This window comes from Miniopterus schreibersii (genome assembly GCF_964146895.1).
Source record: "Miniopterus schreibersii genome assembly, chromosome: 1".
Taxonomy (NCBI): domain Eukaryota; kingdom Metazoa; phylum Chordata; class Mammalia; order Chiroptera; family Miniopteridae; genus Miniopterus; species Miniopterus schreibersii.
The window spans coordinates 21,526,314-21,543,445 of record NC_138101.1 but is presented as its reverse complement, the minus strand read 5'-3'; the positions used below and the strand labels follow the sequence as shown (position 1 = coordinate 21,543,445).

The window sequence follows — 17,132 nt, the reverse complement described above, 5'->3', positions numbered from 1 at the left end:
GAAAGGGTAAGACCTAGAGAGAGTCAAAATCTCTTCCCCATTCTGAGGTTCACTTCCAAGTTCAGCTTCCTGTCTGAGCACCTGCCCCTCCCCATGAATGGCCCATAGCTCCTCAGAGCCCATAACCCCTCATGAGAGGCCCAAAGGGTACTGCCCTGTGGCCTCCAGTGGAAAAATATCCCAGAGTACACTCAACCTGACATTCACACAAAAGAGCCACATGTCCAATTAAATGAGTTAACAGTTTTGACAGAAGATGATTTGACTTTGGGTGGTGGGCACATAATACAGTATACAGATCTTGTAACATAGAAATGTACACTTGAAACCTATATGATCCTACTAACCAATGCCACCCCAATATGTTTAATAAAAAATAAATGAAATAACATAAAGTGCTTAGAAGAGTGACTATATAAGTTCCAGTATGAGTGTTTGCTAATTAAAGACACACATACATGCACCACGTAGGTCCTTCAAAAAAGAAATCACCAAACCCAGCTGATTTCTACTCCTTGTGCTTTATTTTTTGAGATCATAGTGGGGGAATGTGAACATGCAGGGCTGCTGGGTGACTTCTCAGGTTTCTGCTCAGGGGCACTCCCAAGTAGAACTATAACCACCAGTAGGATAATACTGCACCTAATAGCCCAGGCAGTCTAACAAATGGCGATTAAATATATAACCCATAAAACAAAATACATTAAAACGTTACAGTCTGAAAGAAACATCAACTGCTTTGTTTGCATTGGGTGGGAATGAAGATGGGGCTTGGTAGGGCATCTTTGATCTGGGTACTATGTCACCAAAGGGAGGTGCAGGGTCGGGAGCCTGACAGCCACGCTTTTGAGCAGCCCTTTGCACCATTAGGTAGGGCTAGTGATGACTCTTACTGTGCTGGCCGTCTTGGGGATGTGGAGGAGTAATAGCTTGGCACAGGACAGAGAGGAAATAATATGGAGCTTGAGGGGGTCATCAGGCTGGACAATATTTGTGAGCTTAGCACAATAAGGAGGCTCTAAAAATGAGATGTTTCAATGGCAGATTTTCCAGTTTCTTTCCTGTTTAAGAAAACGCGTTGACGGATATGTCATTGAAAATGACCAGTGCAGACGTACCTTGCTTTCACTTTCATTAGATAGAATTTCCAGAGCTTCCAGGTGTGACAAACCTTGGTACTCATCAAACAGCATCCCGTAGTGTGCGGTCCTCTCGGCCGGGAGCTGCTGCGCCAGCCTCAGCTTCTCTTTCTCCTTGGCCTCCCTCAGCATCTGCAGAAACACGAATATTGGAGCACTCAGTGTGCGCCTGTTTCCTGCACGAGACACGGTGACCTCGTATTTGTGAGAGTAGGTTTTAGTCGCTTTGGAATTTCTAAGGAAAGTATGTTTTTGATTCTACGGACAATTTTTACACAATATTCCACCTGGAATTTTGCATGTTCATTATGTACACAGCAAAACAAAGCGACAGTTCTATGCCTGGGAATAGGACTGGAAAGAAGCATAACAGAAGCTTAGCAGTGGTTTCCTTGGAAGTGTTTTCTGTGAGTGATTTGGACATTCTGTAAAATGTCCAAATTTTTTATAATGAGCAAATATATGTGCACTAGAAAAGTTTAATCTATTGTGACAGGGTTAACTGAAATGTCTGCACTTAGGCAGACTTCAAAGCAGAACCAAACTGACCTGATTTTATCTGAGTTATATTATTTTTTTTAAAATGTTGTGTAATTATTAAACTACAAAAAACTAATAAAATATAAACTCATAATGTATTGCTTACTAGACACTGACTATAAATAAGAGAGTTAGCTTTTCAGTTCTTAGATTGCTCATATGAGGAGTTTGGCTGTAGACTGAGTCCCTCTCCTCGCTGATAGTTTTTTTTCTCCAGTTATGTTTTTGTTAAGGAAAAAGTCAACAGACAAACATAGGTCCACCAGCCATTCCCAGTTTCCTGCGCTCACTTTCTTTGGTTTTAGGCTTCATTTATTTGATTCCTTATCAAGTTTAAGGGGGCATTACGTTTCCAGCATTCCTAATACCTGTGAAGAGCGCCATAAATGCACTGGCCACCACCAGGTCACGAATGGAAGATCACAAAAGGACAGATTTGGTTTCTATGATGTGTCAATAGAACAATCAGCCACTTCCTCCTTTGGGTCTTGAGGTTGTTGGCTGAGAGCCCACAGGGCCGCAGACAGGATTCTCCCTCCTGTTTGTCGTTAACTAAATAAGTACAAGCTCTGCATTTTAAAGTTTTCCAAACAACCCCATCAAGCCACTGGTAATTTTTAACACAATAAAACCTAGCGAAGAAGGTTGGTAGAAGAAAATGGATTCATGTGAAATATGGTGTCGGAGGAGAGCTCTATAGATGGACCCCAAGAACGATGAACGAGTGGGTCCTACGGGGCGAATTAAGCCTGAAACATCGCTGGAGGCAAAAATGACAAAACTGAAGCTGGCCTACTTTGGGCACATCATGAGAAGGCAGAGAATTGGAAAAGACAATAATGCTGGAAAAAATAGAAGGCAGCAGAAAAGCAAGACCAAATAAGGGATGGATTTACTTCATGAAAGAAGCCATAGGCCTGAGTCTACAGGAGCAGAGCAGGGCTGCTGAGGACAGGAAATTGTGGACATCACTCAGTCACAGGGTCACTGGGAGTCAGAACCAACTCAACAGCATGTAACATGCACACCCCTCCCCACTGATCTCGCTGGGTTGGTGGTGATAAAATAAAATAATCAGTTGACATTGAAATTGCTTCCTTTCTCTACACCAACTTCCATCTCTGACTTTGTACTTGGGAATAGAAAGGAAAGGGCTGAAATGGAAGTTAAGTTCTTTGCATGTTTAAGTCCTGGCATCTGTTTCTGGGACAATGATATGTCTTCTAACTGGTCTCCTGCCCTTGGCCTGCCTCCCTACTCAGTCTATTTTCAACACAGTAACTAGAGTGATCCTTTCAAAGTCAGATTTGTCACTCCTCTTTTCAAAATGTTGCATTAGTTTCCCCATTTCACTAACAGTAAAACAAGGTGCTTACAAATGTCCTTCATGATCCGCCATAGTCTGTTCCCCATTACCATTCTCTCCTTATCTTCAACAGCTGTCATCCTTTCTCACTCCTCTCCCAACAAAAAGCACCCTTGATGTTTTTCTGTTTATACCAGATACTACTGCCCCAGGGCCTTTGCACAAGCTGCTCTTTCTGACTGGAATGTGCTTTACTCAGACTTCTGCATGGTCAAGCCTTTCCTCTTCTTCAAGTATTTACTCAAATGCCATTATCTATCTCCATGAACCCCCAATTCATAATCCAATTTAATATTTAACTTGTCCCTCACTCCCACATTCCTGATTACCCTCCTCCTGCTCTACTTTTTTTCCCACAGCACTCATTACCTTCTAAAATATTAGGTAATGGTCATTGTTTGTTTGCCTCTCTTCACTGGAACAAAAGCTTCTTAAGGACATAGATTTTTATCCATGGAGTTGGTAGTGTTGTGGTGACCCAGCTTAAGCAGGCCACGTGAATTATAGGAGCAGTGCTCAGGTGTGCCCCAGAATACTGTGTACTACACATTTTGCATGTTTCAGATGTATAATTAGAACAAACGCTGCAGATGGTTCATGTTGCCTCTTGGGTGACACATTTCTATGAGAACTGCTACTTACTTTTAGCAGTAGATTAATACAGATACGATAAAAATTGTGAAGGTGGCACAAGAACTATGGTAATCTGGGAAACTGACCAGGTCCAGTTCTTTGTTTTACAAGGATGTAAACTTTCAGAACTAGGAGAAACAAATGCTTATAAGCCACCCTGTCCACGGCATTTTGTTATAGCAGACTGAAAGGGTGAAGACAAATGGCATAAATGGAATAACTTTCAAAAAATTATTAATTGAATAAAGCAAAGTACGAAAGAGTGTGGTTAGCAGGCTACCATTTGGTTGAACAGTATATACATATATATGTGCATATGTGTGTATATATGTGTATATGCATAGCTACATATATCTTTATCTATATCAATATGTCTATATCTATATGGTAATTCTGATAGAATCCATAAGAAGCTGTTACAGTGGTTGTCTCCCAGGAGAAACTAAGTGGCCAGGGAAAGGGGTATATTAGAAACTCAGTTTTCACTCTCTACTATTTTGTGTCACTTGAGTCTGAACCATGCGCTTCAAAATATCTAATCGACTTGGGGTGGTAAACACATAATACAATATACAGAGGATGTACTGTAGAACTGTATACCTGAAACTCATACAATTTTATTAACCAATGTCACCTCAATACATTCAATTAAAAATAAGTAAAATTTTGTAGCCCCCCCAAATAGCTAATAAAAAAGATAAATAAGAATGTATTTATTTTACTGACTGAAAGAAAAACTTGCAAAAGTATATAATCCCACCTGAGACAAGGAAACAGTTCTTTCCATGAGTGTCTTGGTCCGCTTAAAGCCTGGGTCACTTTCCGCGAGGACATTCATGGTTTTCTTGCCAATGAATTCCAAAGCATCAAGCCCACCTGTTAGGACACTTTTACCCTGCCGGTGAGGTAATTGCATGAGATTAGATTTTTACATTTTGCTGTTTCGCAGCAGTCAGCAACTCCGAGACGGCTCTATCTTTAAATATTAAAATCAATATAAAGTCACAATTTTTTTTTTTATCAGGAAATTTATTATCCATTTCATCCTATTTTCTTTCCCTTGGAAAAGTATATGTCATATAATTTGTAGGACATACAATGTTATTTAAAAAGGATGGTTAGGAAAAACCAAAACATGTTTGGGATTAATTTTACCAGGTCTCTGTGTATGAGTAGATATGTATCAAAGACATAAAATTAATAGGTGACCCAATTGCTACTTCTGTTTGAAAAAATGTTCATCCAAGTAACGGAGTTATTTGGAGCAATTTATTAAAATGTCAAATACCCTTGCTGGTTTAGGGAACTTTTAATCTCGGTCCCTGGAGCGTAGGGCCCTCAGGCTGTTTCAGATGGCTCTTACATACTTTTAGAAACTAGCAATAACTGCCTACAATCAGTATATTGATGGAATAAGACAGGTTGATTTCATATACTACTGGATTTAGAAACTGCTCTGTGAATCCCTTTGTCAGCTACTGTTTTTCTTAAAAAAAAAAAAAAAAAGATTAAAACAATCAGAATTTACTCACGTAAACTGTTCATATAAACGGAACTGCTTAAATTCTTTGCAACTCCTCTACACACCCTCCAACTGTACACCTGCAATTACTATATGCATACAACTGTGTTTTTCCCACCTTACATGAATTTATATACATTATATTTTATTATTATATTATCACCTACATGCATTTTCCAACCTCCATAATTATCACTTCAATAGCAATATTCAATTTCACTGAGTTAATATACTTTATCTGTTATTTCCATCTTGGATATTTAGACTTTGTTTTCAGATTTGGGAGTCAATCAATAATCACACTATAAAACAGATCTTAGCCTGACCGGTGTGGCCCAGAGATTGAGTATCGACCTATGACCCAGGAGACCTCAGTTCGATTCCCTGTCAGGGCACATGCCTGGGTTATGGGTTCGATCCCCAGCAGGGGGCCTGTAGTAGGCAGCCGATCAATGACTCTCATCATTGATGTTTCTATCTCTTTCTCCCTCTCCTTTCCTCTCTCTAAAATCAATAAAGCATATTTAAAAAACAAACAAACAAAAAAAGATCTGAAAATACACATACTTTGGGAGGACTCTGGGATATCAGCAATTCACACTTGTGTATATTTGACTTATTTTCTCCCAACATTCTACAGGGGGTTAGTTCAGTAGAGAACAGAATGGAGAAGGAAAGTTGTAGGGACTTTGAGTAAGGGCAGACCTGGGAGGGGTGTCTGTAGCTTGGGAAGAGAATACAGTGACCTTCCAACCCTCAGTTTCACTTTCCATGGTTTCAGTTACCCGGGGTCAGCTTCAGTTCAAAAATATTAAATGGAAAATTCCAGAAATAAACAATTCATAAGTTTTACGCTGTGCGCCATTCTGAGTAGTGTGATAAAATCTCATGGGATCCTGCTCCTTCCGTCCCCCCTGGATGTGAGCCATCCCTTTGTCCAGCGGTCCGCACTGTATATGTCCCCTGCCCACTGGTCACTTAGTAGCCCTCTGGATTATCAGATGACTGTCACGTTCTCACAGTGCTTATGTTCAAGCCACCCTTATTTTATTTAACAATGTCCCCAAAGCACAAGAGTAGTCATGTTGGCAGTTCGGATGTGCCAAAGAGAAGCCATAAAGTGCTTCCTTCTGGTGAAAAGATGAATATGTACAGAAAAAAGTAGTATAAGGAGGGCTCAGTGCTATCCGTGGTTTCAGGTATCTAAGGGGGATCCTGGAACATATCCCTTCCAGATAAGGGGGGACTACTGGACCAGAAGGTTGGAGAGAACACAGGAAGGAACGTGAGGATGCTGAAGACAAACTCAGAGTGCCCTGTGCGGCAGCTCAGGGAGACAGTGAATTCATTTCTTACACCAGAAATTTTAAAAGAACACCTTCCCACACCTAGCCCTACACATTCCCCGGGGCATACTGGACTTGTACTGCTCTTTGATCCTGAAACACCTCTGCTGCTCCTCATTCACCCTACTCAGTCTAGAGGTCCTCAAGCATCAAGTTGAGGAGCAGTCGTTTTCTATTTCTCGCATGCCCTGACCCCGAAGTCTGGGTAGGACACCCTCCTATGTGTGTCCACAGCCCCTCTTCTTGCCATGTTGCCTTGTATTTGCCTGTTGAGTTGTCTCTGTGTTCTGGAATATTGTGCCCTCTAGTTTGTCAGCATATGCCCAGCACCTAGCATACCTCCTGGTATATAATGGTTAATCACCTTTAAAAAAATGAGTGAGTGAATAAATTGAACATGAGCATATTTCTAGAAAAACCAGTTAGTTGGTTTTACATAGCAGAAAATAAACCTTTTTTTCCTGACCCTGAACACCAGCTACCTCACCTCAGCTGGGGTGTCTCCCCCTTTTTCATTACTTATCTGTGTTTTGTTGCCAATAACAAGTTTCTTTAAGAGGTAGGCAGCCCTCCCTCCAGTTGGGGGTGGGGTGTGTGGGGGACAGACTCCGGGTTATTTGAGGAAGGGAGAGTAGAAACTGGGAGGTGGGAATGGGAGAAGAAAGTTGGCCTTAGTTATCTGGAAACACTTTAGAAACATCTCGGGGATGTAGTTCCTGACTCTTTACTAGTATTTATTTTTATTTAAATGGTTTTCCAGTTTTTCAAATTGAAGGTTAAGAGACACAGAGCACTGAGGGAAACCAGCTGCCCCAGCTCTAAGAAAGAGCCCTCTCTCCTCACAGCCAGAGGCTGTCCTTGCAGCAGCTGGAGGACTCTGTTACATCAGACTGAAAAATGTTCCTTTTAAGCAGCTCCTTTCTTTTAAACATAAAATGCATTTTGTTTTGCCCTTATTGTTTTGGTTCCAAGGTTACGCCTACTCTGTAGGAGAAAGCATAACAAAACCATAATGGAAAGTTATGAGCAAGGCCATCTTTTCTCTGATGTATCTAGGTCACGGGTAAGTAGAGATATTAAGCAAGGAGCTGGGAGACACCAGGGAAAACAGAGGAAGCAGCTAACGACTTACTGTGTTCTGAACCGCGTTGGTGAGGGCTGAGAGCATGCCCCGGGACCCCGAGGAAGGAGAGGTGGGTGGGCCTTCTGCGGGGCTCTGATCTGTGGCAGCATCTGCTACTAAAGAGAAAAACATCCCTTTATGGTTTATTTTGCTGATCTGAAATCTTCTACTTGTGCACATAGTGTCATACAGCCCAAGCCCAAGAAGCCCCCCAGATAAATACATTACTCACTTTGAGGGACGTCATTTTCCGTGTCAGGTTGGGCCCCTTCAGAAGAGCCAGAATTTACACTGTGAATCCGTAGGGTGGCCCCTGCTTTTTCCTTGACGGCTGTCAACCCATGACCTATCAGGAAATAAAAACACGGTTCATGGATACAGCAGAAGTCCACGGTCTGCAAATTCCATAGCTCATCTTCCAGAGTGGTTGTAAGGAAGTGTGGTGGTGAACAGCACAGACTTTGCAATCCCTCAGATGTGGGTTCCAATCCCAGCTCAGCTTCAGCCCTGCCTGGTTGGGCCACCTTGGAGAAGTTTCCTAATCTCTCAGTGACTCAGTTTCTTCATTGGGTCGTTGTGGGGAGCAAACGAGAGAAACCGAAGTGAAGTGCTCCCAGATGTTTTATTATTCCATTTGGCTTCTCACACCGTCTAACTAGCAACCTGGGATTCCAAAGCGAAGATATTACCTGTGAATACTGTCCCTGTCTTAGCTTCTTTTCTCTCTTCCAAGCTCCTCAAGGCAGGTAAGCATCATTCATTTTTTTATTCCTTGCAGGCCCTGCCCGTGGCAGGTGCTCCATTGCTATTTGGTGAATTGAAATCAGTTGCTCTTAACATGCTCTTTCAACGAGTTAGTCATTCCTTTAGTATGGAGAGAGAAGGGTCAGGGAGCCCGTATGTCAGAATCAAAAAGCAAGCCCGTGGGAAAACCAGGAACAGCCCCCAACAGCTCTGACAGTTGTCTTAAGCAGTAACAGTCTAAACACAAGCTATACGGATAGTCAGCCAGGAGGAAGGGCACTGGCTTCACTCCATCTGAGCAGGGACAAAACCTCTATCTCCCAGATCCAGCACAGTAGGTATTCAGTAACTATTTGGTAAATACAGAGCTGACCTTCCCATCCCCGCCCCCCAACACACTAACACACACACACACACACCCTTGGGCTTAATAAATATTCTTGTCTACATTTTATTCTGCAGCTTTTTTCCTTCTCCTTAGAGGCCCTCATGATGAGCTATAGCTTTTCTCAGAGTTCCCAAGCGGAACAAAAAGGTCTCCTGATGCTCCTAAGTGGCTGTTTGAGTTCTCGAAGGAGAAACAGCACGAGCTGCCAACCTCACAGCACTCGCCTCCCCTTAGCATTCTGGGAGACAATGAAAGATTTCACTTGGGACCTGGACAGCCTCTGGCTGTTAAAACCCCAGGCAGCAGCAATATTAATACGTGTGGGGAAAAGTCCCAAGTCGTGGCAGGACTTAGAGCCAAAGAGAACCACCTGGTCTTAGAAGGAACTATTAAAATGATCAGCTTTCCACTCCTGAATAAGAGAAAGACGTGGATGAATCCCAAACCCAAATAGTAGTATTGTATCAGCTGTGGCTTCATCAGAGCTATCTTAACATAATTAGGACACTGATATTCACCCAAGAGACACAGGACTACTTATATCCAGTGGGAATCACCTGCCATTATACACAATCTAGAGAACCCTGAAATATTATTTACAATGTTTACAATGTTAATTACATGCAGAAATATATGTCTATATTCATGTGCAGATCATTAAATACAGTTCAAATTCATTATTGAGTTATGTGGGGGGGAAAGATGCACTGTAACTGCCAAAACTAAGACTTGAATTAATTCTCTCTAGCTTCCAACAAATTCCAAGCATTTCACTGGGAACTTATTGGAGTTTCAGTAACACATTTAAGTTACAGAATATAATCATCTAACTTATTTACATACGGAGTCCATATTCCTTGCCATCTTTTAAAAACATATTTTTCGAAAGGAAATAATGTACATCCAGATCTGAAGCTATGATTCTCACCTAGATTTCTGAGAGCTAAAATCAAGGAGTGAATGAGTTTGAGATGGCTGGGAGGCATCTGCTACAGCTTCTTTGCACAAGCTGCGTAAGAAAGATGATTCCACATCCTTCCCTGAGACCATTCGGGGTTTATTAAACCTGACTGTCACTATCTCCTCTTTCACCTTCCCCCCCCCTCTGCAGGTTAGGACCATGTCTGATCCTCTAGAAAAATTGCTTTGTTTTGGAAGGAAATGCCATTCTTATGTGCATATCAACGGGATGTGTCTGTTTAACAGACATGACAATAGGCTGCTACTCCAACTACACACACACACACACACACACACACACACACACACACACAGCTTTATTGAGGTATAATTATGTACAAAGAATTGCACATATTTAAGGTTCCTCCAATGATATATTCTGATAAATAGTTCTTTTTTCCTGAATTCTTTTGTTAGTGAAAGAACACCTTTATGGCATTCTACTAGAAATATAAAGCTATGGTTTTTTCATAGCTAGGGTTTACATTGTACACCACACCCCACTTTGAAGAATAACTTCTAAAACTTTACTTAGTGTGACATCTAGTGCTCAGAACAAGGAAGTAAAAATGTGGAGTCATTGTCGCCCTTTGACCGGGAGGGATTCATTCTGAGATATTGATTGGTGCTACCAACAACAGAGAAAACGACAAATATGAATAATACTATAGGGTATAGTTCTTAGACTAGTTTGTTCATGTCATCATAAACCCTAGTATCCTCAAAGAAATTAAAACCCTCCAAATTCCATGGTTCTGAAGATGGAATACTCTCTACCCCTTGACATATGCCATGTTGCTAAGAAGGTAAGAATGTTATATAAATGTTGTGATACTGTATAATTTAAAAATAAATGTAAAATGATTGGCTGGTGTTTAATTTATCACTTATACTCTAGTGGAAAAGGTCCTAAACTTAGGAGTCAAGAACCTTGTGGAGGAATTTTGGTTTCATCATTTATTAGCTGTGCAACCTTGGTGAGTTACTTAACCTCTCCGAGTATCTGCTGTTGTGTCTTTTCTGAAAGGAGGATTATAACATCTCCTTCCTAGGGTTTTACAGTCACTGAGGAGAAATATGAAACTTTTGGTATGGCCTACACTTACTGAGCACTTACTATGTCCCAGGAATGGGACTAAAACTTTTTAGTAAATTATCTCATTGAGTCTACTCAATAACCTTATGAGGTAAGGGATATTATTACGCCCATTTCACAATTGAGAAAACTGAGACCTGGTGATGTGAAATCACTTTCCCAATGTCCCAAAGCCAATAAGTAGCAGAGGCAGGATTTGAACGTAATCCTTCTGACTCTAGAACTCACATGCTCAATCACTATGTTATATTAAAATTGTATATGCCATTTATAGTTGATTAAATGTCATCTTAGTCCCATTTCTATAACTCCTTGGAAACTAGATCTTTGATTAGGAGCTTCCTCATTTTAAAAACATTGGTTTATGCTAAAATTAGCTTGACTTACCCTACCTTGACCAAACAGCAAGGTGAAGGTCACAGGTGCAGTGAAACTTTGGGGATCCAACCCTGCCTTTTCAGCCATGCCTTGGATGGCTGATGCTTTTAGGATCAGCCTGTGCTGTGCAGGAACAGATCCCAAGACACTGTATGGTGCTTTCTTACACCCCTGGTTCACTTTTTCTTCTCAAAAAGCACTATGATTTCACTAAGCCCTCTTCCTGTGAGTTCTGCTGAGATCAAAACCCTATTGAAGGGCAGTCTCCTCTTTTTCTAGATGATAGAAATAATTTGTTGATGGTGGGAGGGTCTCTCTGACCAAGTGGTAACCTAGGGGAGCAAGAGCAGTTCTAGGCAGCATCTGGATGCCTGAGTAGCTCTATGGATGGTTTCTATTGTTCCTATGTACTAAAGGAGCCCCCTAGGAGGGCACCAGTTAACTAATTCAGGGAGTTCTCCCTTTTTATTTTTTAAAATATGTTTTTACAGATTTTTTAAAAGACAGATGAGGGAGAGAGAAACTTTGATCGGTCGTACCCTGACCAGGGACTGAACCCGCAACCTGGGCGTGTGCCCTGACGAATCGAACCGGAGACCTTTCTGTGCGTGGGATGACGCTCCGCCACCTGAGCCACACCGACGGGCAGCAGCTCCCCCTTTTTAAGTTGATTTAATTTTTAAGATAACATTTCTTCCTTTTCATTTCCTGACCTCTCTTGTCCTGTTCAGCTTTACATTTTTATAACTTACTACTTTCTAGTCCTCTACATAATTTTTCTATTCAATGTGTCTTGTTTATGTCTGTCTCCTGTCATTAGCATGTAAACTCTACTAGGGCTGGGGTCTTTGTCTTATTTGCTCACTGCTTCATCTCTAGTGCCTAGAATAGTGCCTGCTATGGTAAGTATTTGCTGAGTGAATTCTATAGTGAACATCTTGGTACATATATACTAGTGAACTTTGGCAAAAGATCAACAGTGCAATTGCCAGGCTCGAAGTATGCACATTTAAAATTTTATAGATAGTGCTAATTGCTCTTCAGAGAGTTGCATCAATTTATATTCTTATTTGTGTGAATTTTTGAGAAATAGAACAATACAGGGTGGGGCAAAAGTGGGTTTACAGTTGTTAGTATTAATAAATAATAATACAAGAATACTCTGTTTCATGTAGTCACAACTGTAAACCTACTTTTGTCCCATCCTGTATTGACTGCATTATAGACTCTTCTATTAATGAATTCAAGATATTATGAAAAGTTATGAGGAGTAGTTGTTTAGCAAAACACACAGGTGGTGTTGCTGTGCTCAACTAAAGCAAACCAGCGCAGCAAAAAGAGGAGCCACCAACCTTCCTTTTGGAAAAGTCTTCTCTCTCCATGATGATGACTGATGTCCACTCTGTAGTCAGACATCTCTTTAAAAAGGTCAAAACTGATAAGAAGTCATTCTGAACTGAGAGTGTTTGCTGAGCCATCAAACAGAAATTCATTGACCCCTGGGCCACATTCATAGATTGTAAAGGATCATGAACAAATTCCAAGCATGAATCCTACTTTCTTAGTTTCTTTCCTATGTATTCATTTTTTAAAAAGAAAAATAAAGAAATAATTGAAATAAAAGGAAAGAAATGTTATATTAAAAATTAAAGCAATCTAAAAAGGGAGAATGCCCTGAATGAGTTAGCTGGTGTCCTACTTGAGGGTCCTCGAGCATAGGGACCAGTAGAAAGTACCCATGAATCAAACTCTAATCATGATTCTGGAGAATTCTTACATCATCAGCAATATCACATGAATTCATGTGATATTAATAGTGATGTACACAGTTAAGAGTTCTCATTTTAGTATCATTTTGACAAGTTTGCTATTCTCTGTAATAAGTGCTGTCATTACTTCTGACAGTGCTGGTAGAAGGGTTTCCTTAAAATGTGCAGAAGGAAAGAAAAGTGTAACTTGGGAAAGAATGGAGGGGACAATGGTAATTTTGAAAAGTAAGTATGCAGATCAGATGCACCTCCCCCTGCTCAGGTTCTCTTCCAGAAGGTGTGTAGACTCATAAAACTGTCAAAACTAGAATTTTAAATAAACATTTAGGCCATTTGTAGTATCTAGGAATACACTGCTCTGTTCTACCATGGCGCTTTTACTCTGTATACATATTTGTATGAGTTTCAGCACTGTTGACTTTCATTCTGATTATTTGTCCATTGCTCTTAGTACATTCTAGGAACCAATCAGGTCTCTAAGAGGCTTGTGGGAAATCACATCTGGTTCTCACAACATCACTTTGAAATTATCAAAATCTTTTTTCTTTTTTTTTTTTTTTTTACATTTTCCTTTCCCATTCTGGTTTCTATCCAGATCTTCAATAATAACTACTTTTATTGCATTTTATGAACTTGTCCAAAGGCATGGGTCTTCTTAGAATATGATGACAGTGCAGCTGTGGATAAAACTAATGCAAGAGTTACAGCCTTTCCAAAAATAATTCTTGGCTGAGAAATGCCTGATTTTATATAAGCATTGGGAAGGTAGCTTTTTCTTATTTTCCTTTAACTTTGGGGTCAACGTAGTGAGGCAAAGACAAAATAGAAAAATACAGAGTATCAAAAAGTCGATCCATTTTCTGTATTTTTCCACTTAGCACAGTACTTACAAACACCTTTGTCCTTCTGTATATAGCTACAGACTATGGAAACACCATATTGCAGAAGATGGAAGGAATCTTAGAATTTGTCAAGTTCCCTCACCCACACTTTTCTAAATAAGGAAGCTGAGTCTCAGAGAGGTGAAGTGCATGGTGTAGCTAGTTAGTGACAGTGCTTTGTGATCATAAGTGGTAGCAGTCAGGACCTGGTCTCAGGTCTTATGACTCCTGGTACAGTGCTCTTTCCAAGAGACAACCACCTTCTAAATGTTTCCATTTTCCAACTCCTCTACTGCCAGTTCTAATGATTGTGACAGCAGTTTTTCAACAACTGTTAGAAGTGTTGGTTTCGCCCTGGCTGGTGTGGCTCAGCTGGTTAGAGCATTGTCTCGTACATCAAAAGGTTGCTGGTTTGATTCCGGGTCAGGGCACATACCCAGGTTGTGGGTTCGATCCCTGGTCAGGGCGTGTGTGAGAGGCAACTGATTGACGTTTCACTCTTTCTCCTTCCCTCTCTCTCTAAAGTCAATAAAAGCATGTCCTCGTGTGAGGATTAAAAAAAAAAGTATTGGTTTCTGTTTCTAGTGCTGAATTGACAGCTCTGTGTTTTATTACAGAGTATGTGTTCTGCGCTCTTGTCTGCAATTGGAATCACCCTAGGGGTAACATAAGGTTTCTGAGTGGAAATCAATTGCAATGGGATACATGGTTATTTTCTTTCTTTACTTTCTGCAGGCAATTTATAAACCTTCAAGAGATTGTCTACTGCTCTGAGTGCTCTGCTTTCCAATAAGTTTCTTCGCCTTATGACAATAAACTATTAACGCTGCAAAGCCCTGGGTGGGTATTTGCCTCCGCATAATGGAAGGAAGACTAGCTTGCCGCCCAACTCCAAGGTAGCAGATCAATATAGGCCACAATCCAGGAGTTACCCACAACTTTTTATTATTTATTTATTTATTATTTTTAAAAAAATATATCTTTATTGATTTCAGAGAGAGGAAGGGAGAGGGGGAGGGAGAGACAGAAACATCAATGATGAGAAAGTCATTGATTGGCTGCAGCCCGCAACACGGGCATGTGCCCTGACCGGGAATCGAACCCTGATCGCCTGGATCCTAGGTCGACGCTTAACCGCTGAGCCATGCCAGCCGGGCTACCCACAACTTTTTAAAGCCTCTGTTCTTAGGTGGCTGAGCCCTATTCCAATCCTGCTTCAGGCTGTGAGCCCAGCTCTGGCACTTCTCCACTTGCGGGACATTTGTGATCCCTATTATCTTTCGGGAGTACAGCTCCCAACCACGACCACCTCCTGTTTCCAGCTTTGGAACCCATGACTTCAGCCTCTCCTTGTGCGGTATGTTTTAGTTCTCTATCAGGTCCACAAAGGTACTTATCTAGTTCTAAAGTATATATTGGTATTATTTTAGCTACTATTACTATGTAAAGTTGCAGCACGTCCAGCCCAGAAATCTCCAAAATATGCCTTAGGAGCAACTTACAGGTGGTATTCAGGTATTTCAGAGAGAGGGAGGGAGAGGAACAGAGAGAGAGAAACATCAGTGATGAGAGAGTCATCATCAGCTGCCTCCTGCATGCCCCTGCCCGGGATCGAGCCCGCAACCTGGGCATGTGCTCTGACTGGGAATGGAACTGCGATCTCCTGGATCCTAGGTCGATGCTCAATCACTGAGTCATGCTGGCCAGGCAACAATACATTTTTAAAAACCCAAATCTTATATTTTAAGAGTCAATATAATATAGTGGTTTTTATATAAAAAGCCATACTACTTGGTTCAAATCTCAACCCAGCTCCTCCTGACTTCAGAAAAGGTCTTTGTCTCTCTGCTATTCAGCTTCCTTTTCTCTAAAATGGAGTAAATACGAGTACCTCCTTATTGGGTTATTTTAAGGAATAAATGTATTAATACATTTATGAAGCACTTAGAACAGTAAGCACTAATGTTAAACTCTATCAGCACATAGTATGATTAAACTATCATATCCTTTTAGGCTTCTGAACTGTATCCATTCAAATGCAAGACAGAATGCTTACCTACTGTGGCAGATGCTGATGAGAGCAGAGATTTGCCCCAGGATCCCCAGCCTGCCCATCTCCCTCCTTGTGGAGAGGAATCCACAGCCTGTAGAAAAACAGATTAGATGGGAGATCAGCAGTTCAGTTTATCTCTGAATGGAAGAACATACATTGGTTTGAAACAAAGAGAAGTTTGGTATTTTGTGTTGCTTTTCAAAAAATCACCAAGAACCATGTCTCACTGGTTTATAGTTTATAAGGGCCATAAAAAGAATTTACCAACCCACACTGCAAAATGTACTTTGGAACCAAATTGATAAGTAGTGTTGTTAGCTTCTGAGGGCTTGGCTTGAAGTGAGAAGAAGGGAGTTTGATATCAATCAAGACCCAAATCTCCCATTATCTGGAAGACAGGGCCAGGGCTGTAGGGGGGAAAGGATTTAACATATTCGAGCACAAGAGTGATTTGAAAAAGTTCAAAACAACTTTGACTCGTGCAGTTTCTATAGAACTAAACAACTGTGCTCTTCAAGATAGAGTTAACTTTCAAATCTCTGGGAGGGTAGGAGGGAGCTTTGCCATGGTTAATAGGCAGTGCCTAGAAAAGCATCAATGAGTCTGGAGATGGTAGCAGAAACAGGTAGCCTTTTCAGGTAGACACCTTAAGGTAACCATCTCTCTCCCTGTCCATGGGCTTGGTAGATTCAAATCCTTTTACTAAGGTGTTTGAATTGGGACTGAGAGACTCTGGTTGCTTAAGCTGGTTGCTGACCAAAAGGTGAGAACTCAGGCGACGTAGGGTGACATAGTCTATCCACCACGCAGACTAAGAATTAAGAGAAAGCAGAGTGAGTAGAACGAAGATGACATATTCAGAGGAGCTGTTTGAATTCCTGACACCTTCTCAGCCCCTGGTTCCTGTTCTTCTTCAAGGCTCTGCTGTATTCCTATCTTCGGGTCCCATGAGATTCCTGCGTAATGTGTATGTGTGTGCGTGTGTGTGTGCGTGTGTGCGTGTTTCTCTTCTCTCTTCCTCTCCACTGATGTATCCCCAGAACCAAGAAGAGAGTGCATCGCATTTTACGAATGCCTGATGCATTTATATGTTGAATAAGTAACTGAAATTCATCAATTTTCTTTTTAAAAAAATCTTTATTGATTTCAGAGAGAGGAAGAGAGAGAGTTGAAACATCAATGATGAGAGAGTCA

General features: G+C 41.0%; 1 protein-coding gene across 2 annotated transcripts in view; it reads right to left on the bottom strand.

The window, feature by feature from the left end:
• FAM114A1 (family with sequence similarity 114 member A1) overlaps window positions 1-17,132 on the bottom strand; it is a 48,357-nt gene that overhangs the window by 18,094 nt on the left and 13,131 nt on the right. Inside the window, exons 3-7 of one of the 2 annotated variants that reach the window (XM_081147543.1) lie at window positions 15,942-16,029; window positions 7,902-8,015; window positions 7,679-7,785; window positions 4,439-4,573; window positions 1,119-1,271 (exon numbers count right to left, since the gene is read on the bottom strand). In XM_081147543.1, the coding sequence (XP_081003669.1) occupies window positions 1,119-1,271; window positions 4,439-4,573; window positions 7,679-7,785; window positions 7,902-8,015; window positions 15,942-16,029 (597 nt within the window). The remainder of the gene's footprint in view (window positions 1-1,118; window positions 1,272-4,438; window positions 4,574-7,678; window positions 7,786-7,901; window positions 8,016-15,941; window positions 16,030-17,132) is intronic. The other variant, XM_081147542.1, reaches the window with a different exon arrangement.